General features: G+C 35.7%; 1 protein-coding gene across 4 annotated transcripts in view; it reads left to right on the top strand.

The window, feature by feature from the left end:
- LRRC7 (leucine rich repeat containing 7) overlaps positions 1 to 15,257 on the top strand; it is a 609,335-nt gene that overhangs the window by 576,738 nt on the left and 17,340 nt on the right. For 3 of the 4 annotated variants that reach the window (XM_025288475.3, XM_006077621.4, XM_045166132.1), the window contains exon 26: positions 8,607 to 8,681. In XM_025288475.3, coding sequence (XP_025144260.3) covers positions 8,607 to 8,681 — 75 coding nt within the window. The remainder of the gene's footprint in view (positions 1 to 8,606; positions 8,682 to 15,257) is intronic. The other variant, XM_025288482.3, reaches the window with a different exon arrangement.

The following is a 15,257-nucleotide window of genomic DNA, read 5'->3' as shown; positions in this document are numbered from 1 at the left end:
CTTTCAGTACACTCCAAGACTAAGAGTAAAGAAGAATTTCCTGTCAGTAAATCTAGTACAGTTGGGAGACTCAGAAGTCTCTTAAAGTGGGCTTTGCTGGATAAAAAGACACTGGACTGTAGCTCAGTCTTCAAATTTTCAATAATTATAACAACATTTATTGACCCCATACTGAATGCCATCCATTACTTTAAGTATTTTATATGTATTCACTCAACCTAGTAACTATGAGGTATAAACCATTATTATGGGCTTCCTTGGTGGCCCAGAGAGTAAAGAATCTGCCTGCAATGCAGGAGACCTCGGTTCAATTCCTGGCTTGGGAAAATCCCCTGGAGAAAGGAATGGCTACCCACTCCAGTGTTCTTGCCTGGAGAATTCCATGGACAGAGGAGCCTGGCCAGCAATGGGTCGCAAAGAGTTGGACACAACTGAACACACACACCGGCAGGCCAACACCTTTGTTGCAGCCCCCTGAGAACTGAGTTAAATGTTTAACTTAAAGAACTGTCAGATAATAAATTTGTGATGTTTTAAGCCACTAAGTTTGTGATAACTTATTATAGTAGCAGCAAAAAAAACCTAATACACACTACTCATTGAAAAACAGTTACTGAGATATTTTCCTTATTTGGGCAAAATAGATTTGCTATAGGTATATAGCTATAGGTATATAGCTATAGGTATATAGACTTAGGTTTATAGGTTGTTTCACTAGTTTGGAGGTATTGCATGATAGTCTGATCCACATTTAGCACTCTGCTAAGTGTTAAAAGAAATAAATATTTTAAGATCTTGTCCAAAGAATTATAAAATTGGTCATATGCCATGATTTGGATCTTTAATACATACAAGATGGCTTACGCACTTGGAATTTAGGAGATGGCTCTTTACCAATCAGTGGGACGTTATTGCTCTAATTTTAAGAATACAAATAGTTTGGTGATTCCTCACCGATATCTGTCAGTGTCAAAGTATTCTTTGAAATCTTAGATCATAATGAATTTGTTGAAAGGGTGACACACTGCTACAAAGAACTTTTTCAAAACAGTGTCAAAGTTTTCATATTTCTCATCTATATTCATCATAACAGAGACCATAAAATGAGCTCAGAATTATTTGCTCTCTTTCAAATGACAGTGTTTATATACGTAAATACAGTGGAAAATCAGGGCACTGGCCTTTCCAAACAGTCTTTGGGGAAACATTCCACCTCCAAAAATAATGAATGCTGCACACCATTATCAAACATGACACTCATTGCTATCTGTTTTGACTAATGAGGCAATATGCAGGCTGATAGGATATATGTATATACAGAAAAAAGGAAACTATATCAATGACAGTAGCAATTTCATAGTTGGTAAAAAAAAATTATTGATTGAAAAGAACTATTAGAGCTTTAGAAAACAGCAATAAATACTTAAGAAGACTCAGGCCACCATAAACGTAAGCTTCAAAGCAAGTCTTCAGAACAGTGGCTGAGTTCTGCAGAGCTTTGTGATGAATGAAATTAAACTTGCCACAGACATGACATTTGTATTCTTCTGGCAGTCCAGTTGTAGGGTGTTGCTGGTTCCTCCCAGCATTGCAGATATGATGGTCACAATTCCGCTCCTACAGTCTGGATTCACACAATTATTAAAACCATTCCTGTACAATGAGCTGGAAAAAGGCAATCAAAATTAACTAGGGAGCAAAGACTTTGACTACTGGGACAAAATATAATAGTAAAAGCAGCTTCACCTTCAGCATCCAGAGATGCAGGGCCTTATTTTGGGCAATAATGTCATTCTGTCTGTTGTACAGTGACCTCAACAGCAAAAAGAGGGGACCACCAAGGGAACTGAGTACTCATACACTCTCCTGGATTGATGGAGAATGAGAGTTATGTGCTCAGTATGAAAAGGACTGTAAGAATTATATTTGTTTTCGCAACCAGTGCCATTCACTGGTCTAGTGGATTAGTCGTTATGTTTTATTTAACTGTCCCTTTCAAACAACCTGTTTTCTTTTTCCTTGTGAATTGAGCATTTGTACAACTGAACTGACCAAAGCAGCTAGCTGTTTGGACACAACACCGAATTGTGACACCATAAACTTAAAGTTTTTTAAGTTTTTATTACTGTTTTCTTAAAATTGTAGTACCTTATTTTTCTTATAAGTAATGTCTAATTATTGTAGAAAAATAAGAAAATTAGAAAGTGCAGATAAGCAAAAATAAATATAAATATATATATATATATATATTACTATACTGTACTGTAAGTCACTTCAGTCGTGTCCGACTCTGTGCGACCCCATAGACGGCAGCCCACCAGGCTCCCCCGTCCCTGGGATTCTCCAGGCAAGAACGCTGGAGTGGGTTGCCATTTCCTTCTCCAATGCATGAAAGTGAAAAGTGAAAGTGAAGTCACTCAGTTGTGTCCGACTCTTAGCGACCCCATGGACTGCAGCCTACCAGGCTCCTCCATCCATGGGATTTTCCAGGCAAGAGTACTGGAGTGGGGTGCCATTGCCTTCTCCGATATATATATTACATATATATATGTAAGGGTATACCTCTAAACATTAACAGTGGTTGTACTAGGTAATGTAACATCATATATACATATCCATAATATGTATGTATATATATACACACATATTTACACATATATATGATGTCTCATTACCCAGTACAGCCACTGCTAAGTTTAGGAGTATATCCTTCCAGACAGTTTTCCACAAACATATACATTTAAACATGTTTCATTGAAAAAAGTATTATGCCACACATGTTTTATAACTTGCTTGTTTTTGCTAAGCACCAGTATACTTCTGTATCTGTCACCTAAGGACTTCATTTGTAATGACCACATATCATAATTTATTTAATCTATCTCCTATTGTTAGATATTTTGGTGTGGTTTCTAATTTTTATTATTACAAATAATATCATAATGAATATATTGGTAAATCCTTGTTGCATACTTATCCAGTTATTTCCTTAACCTAAGTTCTAGAAGTCAAATTACTGGTTAAAGTTATGCACTTTTCTAAAAATGTAATGCCTATCTGGAGTTTCATCTTTGAATGGAAAAGAAAATGAGTTAAAATCAGAAGATAAAAATCATTCAAAAGCCTTAATGTCTCATAAAGATCTGAATTGCTAAAGTAAAAACATGGAAATATTTTAATTAGGGTCTGCTTGTTAAACCACTTACATATACACATACACACAAAGTTATGGGTTTAAGTGAGTCATTAAGTCTACAGATTAGCAAGAGAGATAATTTTCTGAATAACAAGCAAAGCCATTATAATATTATCTTCTATTAATACTTATTTTAATAAAAATTATTTTTATAATTTAAAAATAATAAAAGAAATATTGATATACAATTCATATAACATAAAATTCACCCTTTTGAAATGTACAGTCAAGTGATTTATAAGTATAATCACAGAGTTGTGCAATCATCACCACTATCTAATTTCAGAATCCTTTTATTACCTTAAATAAAATCTGTACACATTAACAGTCGCTCCTCAGCCCCCTGCTTCCCAGCCTCCAGCAAACACTAATCTGCTTTCTATTTCTGTACATTTGCCTCTTCTTGACATTTCACATAAATGGAATCATACAATATGTGGTCTTTTGTGAATGGCTTATTTCACTTAGCATTGTTTTCAAGTTCATTGATGTCAGCACTTCATTTCTTTCTACTGTCGAATAATATTCCACTGAATATACACGTTTTGTTTGTCCATTCTTAGGACAAATGCTATTCTTAGGATATTAATTAAAATTTTATCATCATACTTCAAATACTTCAGTAGCTCCCCAAACTGATAAGGATGTCCATTAAAGGCCCGTCTTGATCTGGCACCTACTTAATTTGGGGGGTTGATGGGTTCTTCTCTCATACTCCCAACCGAACCAACTTGAACCCTTCCACAACCACTGCAGTCATAATAGAACTACTTGCAGCCCCTTAATATAAAAGGCATGCAAAAATAAATAAATAAAAGGCATGCACTTTTGTATATGCCATCCCTTCTATGTGGAATATCTTTCCTCTCCTCATCTGTGTGGACCCTTTAATTTTCATTTATGATCAGTTGCCAGATAGCTCCTCTTTCTGAAAGCTCCAAACTTTAAGGTTAATATGGATGCAATATTTTAAATATTTAAATCTATTATATTTCTATCATAATTAGAAGCCCCAACACACTAAGGATAAGCTGAATTCAGCTTTTTAAATAATCTATTATCCCTCTATTATAACACTTGTCACACTGCTTTATACTCACTGATTTTCTTAACTTTTCTTCTACTATATAGTGTGCTCAAGGAGGCCAAAAATTATATTCAATGTGCCTTTATAATACCAGCAATCAGGCCTCAGTTCATTCACTCAGTCCTGTCCAGCTTTTAGAGACCTGATGGACTGCAGCACCCCAGGCTCCCTGTCCATCACCAACTCCCAGAGCTTACGCAAACTCACGTCCGTCGAGTCAGTGATTCCATCCAACCATCTCATATTCTATCGCCCCCTTCTCCTCCAGCCATCAATCTTTTCCAGCATCAGGATCTTTTCCAGTAAGTTAGTTCTTCACATCAGGTGGCCAAAATATGGATATTAGCTTCAGCATCAGTCCTTCCAATGAATACTGATTTCCTTTAAGATGGACTGGTTGGATATCCTTGCAGTCCAAGGGATTCTCAAGAGTCTTCTCCAACACCATAGTTCAAAAGCATCAATTCTTCAGTGATCAGCTTTCTTTACGGTCCTACTCTCACATCCATATATGACTATTGGAAAAACCATAGCTTTAACTAGAAGCTATGGACCTTTATTGGCAAAGTAATGTGTCTCCTTTTTAATATGTCTAGGTTGGCATAGCTTTTCTTCAAAGGAACAAGAATCTTTTAATTTAATGGCTGCAGTCACCATCTGCAGTGATTTTGGAGCCCAGAAAAATAAAGTTTCTCACTGTTTCCATTGTTTCCCCATCTATTTGCTATTTAGTGATGGGACCAGATACATGATCTTAGTTTTCTGAATGTTGGTTTTAATCCAACTTTTTCACTCTTCTCTTTCACATTCATCAAGAGGCTCCTTAGTTCTTCTCTTTCTGCCATAAGGGTGGTGTCATCTGCATGTCTGAGGTTATTGTTATTTCTCCCAGCAATCTTGAGTCCAGCTTGTACTTCATCCAGCCCAGCATTTCTCATAATGTACTCTGCATAGAGTTAAATAAGCAGGGTGACAATATGCACCTTTGATGTACTCCTTTCCTGATTTGGAACCAGTTTGTTGTTCCATGTCCAGTTCTAACTGTTGCTTCTTGACGTGCATACAGATTTCTCAGGAGGCAGGACAGGAGGTCTGGTATTCCCATCTCTGTAAGAATTTTCCACAGTTTGTTGTGAACCACACATTCAAAGGCTTTGGCATAGTCAATAAAGCAGAAGTAGCTGTTTTTCTGGAACTCTCATTCTTTTTCAATGATCCAATGGATGTTGGCAATTTGATCTCTGGTTCCTCTTTTCTAAATCCAGCTTGAACATCTGGAAGTTCATAGTTCATATACTGTTGAAGCCTGGCTTGGAGAATTTTGAGTGCTACTTTACTAGCATGTGAGATGAATGCAGTTGTGTGGTAGTTTGAACATTCTTTGGCATTGCCTTTCTTTGGGATTGGAATGAAAACTGACCTTTTCCAGTCTGTGGCCACTGCTGAGTTTTCCAAATTTGCTGGCATATTGAGTGCAACACTTTCACAGCATCATATTTTAAGATTTGAAATAGCTCAACTGGAACTCCATCACCTTCACTAGCTTTGTTCATAGTGATACTTCCTAAGGCCCACTTGCTGCACATTCCAAGATGTCTGGCTCTAGGTGAGTGATCACACCATCATGGTTATCTGGGTCATGAAGATCTTTTTTGTAGAGTTCTTCTGTGTATTCTTGCCACCTCTTCTTAATATCTTCTGCTTCTGTTAGGTCCATACCATTTCTGTCCTTTATCGAGCCCATCTTTGCATGAAAAGTTCCCTTGGTATCTCTAATTTTCTTGAATAGATCTCTAGTCTTTCCCATTATATTGTTTTCCTCTATTTCTTTGCATTGATCTCTGAGGAAGGCTTTCTTATCTCTCCTTGCTATTCTTTGGATCTGTGCATTCAAATGGGTATATCTTTGCTTTTCTCCTTTGCCTTTTGTGTCTTTTCTTTTCTCAGGATTTGTAAGGCCTCCTCAGACACCATTTCACCTTTTTGCATTTCTTTTTCCTGGGGATGGTCTTGATCACTGCCTCCTGTACAATGTCATGAACTTCTGTCCATAGTTCTTCAGGCACTCTGTCTATAAGATCTAATCCCTTAAATCTATTTGTCACTTCCACTGTATAATCATAAGGGATTTTATTTAGGTCATACCTGAATGGGCTAGTGGTTTTCCCTACTTTCTTCAATTTAAGTCTGAATTTGGCAATAAGGAGTTCATGGTCTGAGCCACAGTCAGCTCTGGGTCTTTTTTTTTTTTTTGCTGATTGTATAGAGCTTCTCCATCTTTGGCTGCAAAGAATATAATCAGTCTGATTTCAGTGTTGACCATCTGGTGATATCCATGTGTAGAGTCTTCTCTTGTGTTGTTGGAAGAGGGTATTTGCTATGACCAGTGCATTCTCTTCACAGAACTCTATTAGCCTTTTCCCTGCTTCATTCTGTACTCCAAGGCCAAATTTGCCTGTTACCCCAGGTGTTTCTTGACTTCCTACTTTTGCATTCCAGTCCCCTAAAATGAAAAGGACATCTCTTTGGGTGTTAGTTCTAGAAGGTCTTGTAGGTCTTCATAGAACCATTCAATGTCAGTTTCTTCAGCATTCCTGGTTGGGGCATAGACTTGGAGTACCATGATATTGAATGGTTTCCCTTGGAAATGAACAGAGATCATTCTGTCATTTTTGAGATTGCATCTAAGTACTGCATTTCAGACTCTTTTGTTGACTATGATGGCTACTCCATTTCTTCTAAGGTATTCTTGCCCTCAGTAGTAGCTATAATGGTCATCTGAGTTAAATTCACCCATTCCAGTCCATTTTAGTTCACTGATTCCTAAAATGTCCATGTTCAGTCTTGTCTATCTCCAGTTTGACCACTTCCAATTTACCTGATTCATGGACCTAACATTCCAAGTTCCTATGAAATATTGCTCTTTACAGCATCAGACTTTACCTTCATCACCAGTCACATCCAAAACTGGGTGTTGTTTTTGCTTTGGCTCCACCTCTTCAGTCTTTCTGGATTTAGTTCTCCAGAAAGCATATTGGGCATCTACTGACCTAGGGAGTTCCTCTTTCAGTATCCTATCATTTTGCCTTTTCATACTGTTCATGGGATTCTCAAGGCAAGAATACTGAAGTGGTTTGCCATTCCCTTTTCCAGTGGACCATGTTTTGTCAGAACTCTCCACCATGACCCATCCATTTTAGGTGGCCCTACACATCATGGCTCATAGTTTTATTGAGTTAGACAAGGCTGTGGTCCATGTGATCAGGGCCTTGCATATGGTAAAATGCAATAAATGTTTGCTTTGTGTACATGATAAGTAAAATGATTTTTTCCCTTGACTGGATAAAATCTGTCTAAATTTTTTAATTTTTTAAATTATGAGTATATTATAAATCATTTACAGAAAACTTGGAAAATACAAAGTTACATATAGTTCTACTATATATTACAATAATTTTTAAGTAAATTAATATTTTTAGTTGGAGTTTCAATATCAAACTCTCAAAAATTAATAGAATGAATAGACAGAAGAGCAGAAGGACACAGTACGCTTGAAAAGCACTATGAACCAATTTAACATAATTAAGATTTATACTATTTTCACACAACAGCAGGGGATAAATTTTATTCAGGTTCCTGTAGATCATAAACCCAGAGACATTGGAACATATCCAGAGACATAAAACAAGGTGCAAAAATTTCATGGTATCAAGGTTTTGAAGTCATACAGTCTGTTCTCTTATCACTGGTAATTTGACTTTTTTAAAAACTAAATAAATTTAGGAATTTTGTTGCTATGTAGATGCAAACTTTGTATTTAATATTTGTGTTGAAATTTTCTTATGTTTAATTTGTTAATTTTACTTTAAAATTCTCAGTAACATATGAAGTAATATTCACTAAAATAAACCAGTATTATATGTAATCCTAGTAGGTTTTTAAAATGTATATTGAATTTACAGCCTGTCAAACAGGAGACATTTTCAATGAAGAACAACTTTAGACAACTTCAGAAGTTACACAAAAGATGATTTAGTACATATATGGAATTATTTAAGAAAGAAATTAAGAATATGCCATGAATTTAACTTATAAATCATAAGTGCACTTTAAAAACAATATGAGCTTTTTATGGAAATAAAAATGTCATTTTCCTTAAATGACTTAGAGGTGCATTGCTTAAAATACCATAATAATCTTTGAACCTTATATGTGTAAACTGTTTTTAATGTTTTCTCTGTCTTCTATGTAAATGAAAAAAGTTTTTAAGTAGGTCTAGGTCTTGAAAATAGAATCCTAACCTCTGTTACTTCTGACTTATAGGGTATCTTTGTTACTAGGGTTCAACCTGATGGACCAGCATCCAACCTGCTACAGCCTGGTGATAAAATCCTTCAGGTAAGACGGATACAAAGCAATGCTTTCCAAGGCCAATATTGAAACAAATAAGTGACTTGAGTTAAATCACTGAAAACAAGTTTTTATTACATTTCTTATTTGCCTTTACTGTTTTGGGGTTGAGAGACAGATCAGAAACCAATTCAGCCTGGTAGAGTCCTATATTCTCAGTACCTGGCACTTGGCAGGTATTCTGCATATTTGTTTAAAGGAATAGTGTTACTTTGGGAATGTAAGAAGAATTGATGTGTACAAGAATCTATGCATAGTTATCAAGTGTAAGTAAGAAGGATGAAGCACCCAAATATGGTACTGATGTAACTTTAGATGAGAGAGAAGGGACTGGTTCATATTTAATTTCTCAACAATAATCTTGTTACTGTTTTAATAGGATAAAATACATGGTTATTTCTCTCTACTTTCCCTGCTCAGATAGTTACCAAAATGGAAAGACCCCACTCAACTCAGCTCAGCAGTGATCCTCTACCTTCTATTTACTGAACTCTGTCAAAGAATTGCAGAAAAGTAAAAACTCTATATAGATAAATTGTCTTGGAATTGTATTCTCACAAATATTTTAAACTAACTAGCAAGATTATGAAAACTTAAGTTTTCAATAATGATAATTATCTGAAAAGACTATGAATTACTCCAACCTCTGGCAATGCCACGGTAGAAATACCACCCAAAAGGTCCATGTCAATTTCATGTAGACAGAAGACCAAACCAACCAATTTTCAAACGTGCTTGTACAGGGATGGCTATCAGAGTGCTGTTATAACAATAGCAAACAGAAAACAGCCTTACTATTCAGTTAATATGAAAAAGGTTAAGTAGCTTATGACAAGGCATTTCTTTAGTGAAACACTGTATAGATTTTTAAGAGCCATCATTCAAGCCAGATTTTTATTTATGTATACAGAGAGGTTAGTGATATGTTGTTGAGTGGCAGAAGTAGATTACATAAGAGTGAGTTATATGAACACTTTTGTATCCACCTGTTCATCTCTTGGTATCTATATTGTGTGATTATACAACATGTACATTATATATATAAAACTGTGTTATGTTACGCGAAAAAAAAAGACGAAATCGGTAGATGGCCTTTTGAGTTAAGACATTGAAACAAAAGAGACACATAAAAGCTAAATATTTTCTTTACCATTTAATTATCAAAGTTCTCTATTCTTTAATTGCATAGCTAGCCCTTTGGTGTTAAGCATTTTATATCATTTCTATAGAACTCACATTCATTATATGTAAAATGAACTGTGGTTTATACTATAGCTGAAGTCCCCTAACTTAAAAATTCAACTGTTCAATAATTTTATCAATTTCCATGGAAAACAGCTATGAATAAACTCACAATGTAACCACCTAACATTTAGTACATGGTGCTATTTAACAAAGGAAATAGCTAGTTCTTTTCCTCTACTGAATTTTGAACAAATTATTTCAAATGTCAGAGTCTGTAAAAAAATGAAGCCAGCTCATCTCAGATCTCTGATCTATTAGAATGCCAGGCTGGATAGAGAAGTATCCCATAGCATGGAACAAGTTTGGAGACTTTGCCTTCATCTGTGACAGAGCGGGGCAAAAGATTTTTCTCTCTAAACTGAAAAGAAATATACTTAATGGATATTAAAAAGAAAAGAAATATACTTAAATGGATATTAAAATATTCTATAGATAGATACAGATATAGATATCCTACAGAAGGAAATGCAAATTAAGATGATATCTAGTTGCAGGTTTAGAATATGTTCCTGGCTGTGAAATTCTAGAACAGTTATATGTGGGGAAATGAGGATTTAGTAAGTGTTTCTAGTCCCTGAGAAGTATACAGCAACAGCAAAGTGCACAGAGGAATTAATTCTTAACACAAGAAGTAAAAAAGAATTAAAAGTGGAATCAAAGTCAGAAGAGCTTCCCCTGGGTTGTCTATTCTCTCCACAGAGAAGTCTCAAGGATGCAACATTTTATTTTTGCTGTAGAACTCATTTGTATCTAGTACAATAAAATCAAAGTCCATTTTCAGTAAAAGAAAAATGTACATAGACCTTCATCAAATAAATTGCTGTATTTACAGTTTCATTCATACTAGTTAAAAAGCACAAGTGGCCAATTATATTTTCTGAAGGAAATAAAAATGACTAATTCTAAACTGGAATCATTGCCAACATCAGATGTTAAGAGAGAAAATTATATTTTTATCTCTTAATGATACTGTAGCTCTTGGTTTAAAGAACACTGGGATAAAAATGAACTTATAACATTGAGTAATCTGTCACTTCAAGATCATTAGAATATATCCTCACTGGAGCAAATTTATTTATAAATTTTAATGAAAGCATACAACCTGGAAAATCAAGGTAAAAGAAAAGAAGAAAATCAATGAATGAGCTCCTCTTTAATGTGAGGGCAGTTTGGGGTTTGATCTAAATCAGTAGCAAGTAGCAAAATATATATAAAATGGCAAAAGATGTACCTTTCCCAAACCTCCCCAAGCCCAGAATTTATTATATAAGAGCTCTCTCTTTCTTCTTCTGTAACTCTTTTTACCCACATCTCTCTTCTTATTCTGCTGTTGTATTATGAGCATGTTATTTGAGTTAAATGAAAATGTGTACATTAAGGATTGATGTTAATTAAAACATATTCACATGATTATTCTGTCATTTACTATTCATTTTCCTAGAATAGATACTATAATTCATTAACTTCAAATACTGGCTAAAGTTTAGTAAGTCATTTTGCTTTAAGACAGTGTAGCATGAGGAAAGAGCACTCTGCCAAGGGACCTGACCCCTCACAGCTTCATCTTCTGTAAAGTCAAATTATAAAAGAGTGAGAGAGAAAAAGGGAAAGCGCATGGACCATAAAAAATGTTATTCAACTGAACCATGTGAACTTGTCAATATTTGACCATTTTTTGAAGTGGCAGATTTGTTGGTTTAATGTCATAGTTTCTTTTTTTCTAATATTCTTTCCAGTTATAAAAGTCAACCTAATTATACATTTTTCAATTTAAAATATAAATATAGAAAATCCACTAATTATAGTTACTCTGTCCAAAAGATGAATAGACTGCAAAAAAAAAATGTATTGTACTTGATAACATGACTCACAGTTGTAGGCCACTTGTAAGTATATTGTATATTGTATCCTAGTCTATCACAGTAGTCAATTCCTATCCTCTTCATTCACCTGCCCTCTCACCTTCCCAAGACAACAGCCTATCTCAGGAGCAGAGAAATTAAATGATTTATAATTAGTTTATGATATCCGGTTCTACTTTTCCAAAATTTTAATAGCTTTGAAATTTATAATCCAAAGTATATTCCTGGTCTATGGCTAACTCTCAGAGATACCAATATAGAATAATCAAAGAGATGATAATTCAAACAAATCAGATATATCCCCTTTTTTCTAATCTTGAAACACCTTGTGCCTATAATTCATACAGACAAGTTGAAAAACCACTCTCAACAAATATATGTCAAGTTTCACTAGTTATTGGTAAGCTATTGGGTCACAGCATATGATATCTTGATGAAGCAGGAGTTATTCCAGGTTTAACAGAGAGGAGAAAAGAGGATAAATAGAAGGAAGAATAAAAGTGAGAGTGAAAATGTTAGTCTCTCAGTCATGTCCAGCTCTTTGCAACCCTGTGGACTGTAGCCCGCCAGGCTCCTCTGTCTATGAATTCTCAGGCAACAATACTGGAGTGGGTTGCCATTTCCTTCTCCAGGGGAAGAATACCCATGGGCTAGACTGGCATCTGTCTTCGGGAGCAGAGGTGAGACCCTTATGCCAGATGGGTGAGTGTGGAGTACAATGAGAGAGGAGAGAGAGCCCAAGCACGAAGAAAGAAAACCCTCTAACTTTATAGTTTCTCACTGAGTTGGAGAATTCAAACATGGACATGGCTTGGAGTGGGAATGGGGGTTAGGATAGGATGATGAGTTACAGCTTTCAAAGTTCAGAATGGAAAAAGAAAGTTTAGATTTCCCAAAAGTCTAAATGAAATAAATGTCCATGAATGCCTGGGTCAGTTGTATACAGATATACAGTGCTATATCTATATACAATCACTGAATCAAACCTTCCTTGTCTGAGGGGAAGTTTGATACCTCTTTTAACGACCAGTAGGTCATGCTAATAGTATTATTTTACTCAAAGTTTACTTATTCAACAACCTCAAACAAAGTTCTTTCAAAACGCCATATTATTGTCATGAATTCCATGCACTAAATCTCATGCCTTTTACTCATAAGAGAGACTTATTTCTTACTTGGAGTCTTTGGTCTAGTTTTCCAGACCATCGAGGGGAAAGCCCCTGGATCCAGGCACATTGTAGGAAGCAAGAAGTCATAACCAACAGCTTTGCTGTTCAGGAAGAAAGATAAACATCTTTTAAAAGAAAGAAACAAAATTCAAAAAGTACTATTCAATTTAGAATACTGTTTCCCAATGGAATCTTTTAAAATATTTTTTTTTAAAGAGTTCCTTACTCTTTAAGTTTCAGAGCCACTTCAGAGTCTATCCTTTGTTTCAGAATTTCACAATGTTCTCAGCATACTAAGAACCTGAAAAATCTTACATTTCTCAACATACTTAACCATACAACCATCTTGACCAGCAACATCAATTAGCTATTTCCACAAAATACACTTAGGGAAATTTCTTTCATGGAAGCAACTAATTGGCTTTATTCCAAACTGTTCACATTCATAATTATTATCATGAGTCACTAAGAATGGGTTAGAGTATGTTTATTTCTCTGAATTCTTTATAATTTCTTCCCAAAAAAGGCCACAAAAAGTAAAGAGGAGACATTTTTGTTATGGTTAAAATGAAGTCAGTCAGTCAGTTCAGTTGCTCAGTTGTGTCCGAATCTTTCCGACCCCAGGGACTGCAGCACCCCAGGCCTCCCTGTCCATCACCAACTCCCAGAGTTTACTCAAACTCATATCCATTGAATCGGTGATGCAATCCAACCATCTCATCCTCTGTCATCCTCTTCTCCTCTCGCCTTCAATCTTTCACAGCATCAGGGTCTTTTCAAATGAGTCAGTTCTTCACATCAGGTGGCCAAAGATTTGGAGTTTCAGCTTCAACATCAGTCCTTCCAATGAACACCCAGGACTGATTTCCTTTAGGATGGACTGGTTGGGTCTCCTTGCAGTCCAAGGGACTCTCAAGAGTCTTCTCCAACACCACAGTTCAAAGGCATCAATTCTTCGGCGCTTGGCTTTCTTTATAGTCTAACTCTCACATCCATACATGACTACTGGAAAAACCATAGCTTTGACTAGATAGACCTTTATTGGCAAAGTAATGTCTCTGCTTTTTAATATGCTGTCTAGGTTGGTCATAACTTTTCTTCCAAAGAGTAAGTGTCTTTTAATTTCATGGCTGCAGTCACCATCTGCATGAAGTATGGGACCCTTAAAAAAAAAAAAAGTATTTGGAAATTTCACTAAAGCATTCCCAACAAGGCTAAATGTGTTACCATTTTCTATAGTTGATCTCTTTTGGTGGTTGAAAATCAAACTATCAGAGAGGATTTGGGAAAAGTGGGAAGGGGGGTAGGTGGTGAATGGTTCAGTATTATGTAATGCTTAGTGTTCCGAGAATGATAAAATATATTTGAAAAACATTTTTTATAATACTGTTAGGTTAGAAGACAACCAAAACTAATTTTTTAAATGTGTATGGTTTTATATGCCAGAATTTCACTGCATATCTTTATCCATTGGCTTTGTTCATAATCTATATAGTTCAGCTGCTGCTGCTGCTGTTAAGTCACTTCAGTCGTGTCCGACTCTGTGTGATCCCACAGACGGCAGCCACCAGGCTCCCCCGTCCCTGGAATTCTCCAGGCAAGAGTACTGGAGTGGGTTGCCATTTCCTTCTCCAATGCATGAAAGTGAAAAGTGAAAGTGAAGTCGCTCAGTCATGTCTGACTCTTAGTGACCCCATGGACTGCAGCCTACCAGGCTCCTCCATCCATGGGATTTTCCAGGCAAAGTACTGGAGTGGGGTGCCATTGCCTTCTCCTATATAGTTCAGCACAGATACCTAATTAGACATTGAGTAAATACTTTTTGAAAATCAAAAAAATGTTTTGTATACTAAGTAAAACATGAAAAGCAATAAAGACAAATTAAGTTCATTAAGCTGTCTCTAACTTCCATAATTTGAATAAAGTGAAAATAGCATCAATTAGGTACCCATAGTATGTCATTTTTAGCACACAACCACCCTGCAAGGTATCTATTGTTGACAGAGGCTAAATCATATTTGAGCTTCTTCCATTATACCATGCTGATTCTACTGAAGCAAATTTTACTGATAGCAGCCTGTTCATCACATTTTCTACTTATCAATTTGGAAAATATGTATTCAGTGTCGATGATGTACAAAATATTGTGCCAAGCAATGTAAACAATGTAATAGGGATTTGTAACTAAGTTTCTGCCCGGGAAGTAGACATGTCCGAAATTACCTAGAGCAGATAATGGAGGAAGAGAGACGGGGAAAAGCTGACTTCAAACATGTAATAAAATCCAT

Source organism: Bubalus bubalis, chromosome 6 (assembly GCF_019923935.1).
Source record: "Bubalus bubalis isolate 160015118507 breed Murrah chromosome 6, NDDB_SH_1, whole genome shotgun sequence".
Taxonomy (NCBI): Eukaryota; Metazoa; Chordata; class Mammalia; order Artiodactyla; family Bovidae; genus Bubalus; species Bubalus bubalis.
This window is presented reverse-complemented; position numbering and strand designations above follow the sequence as displayed.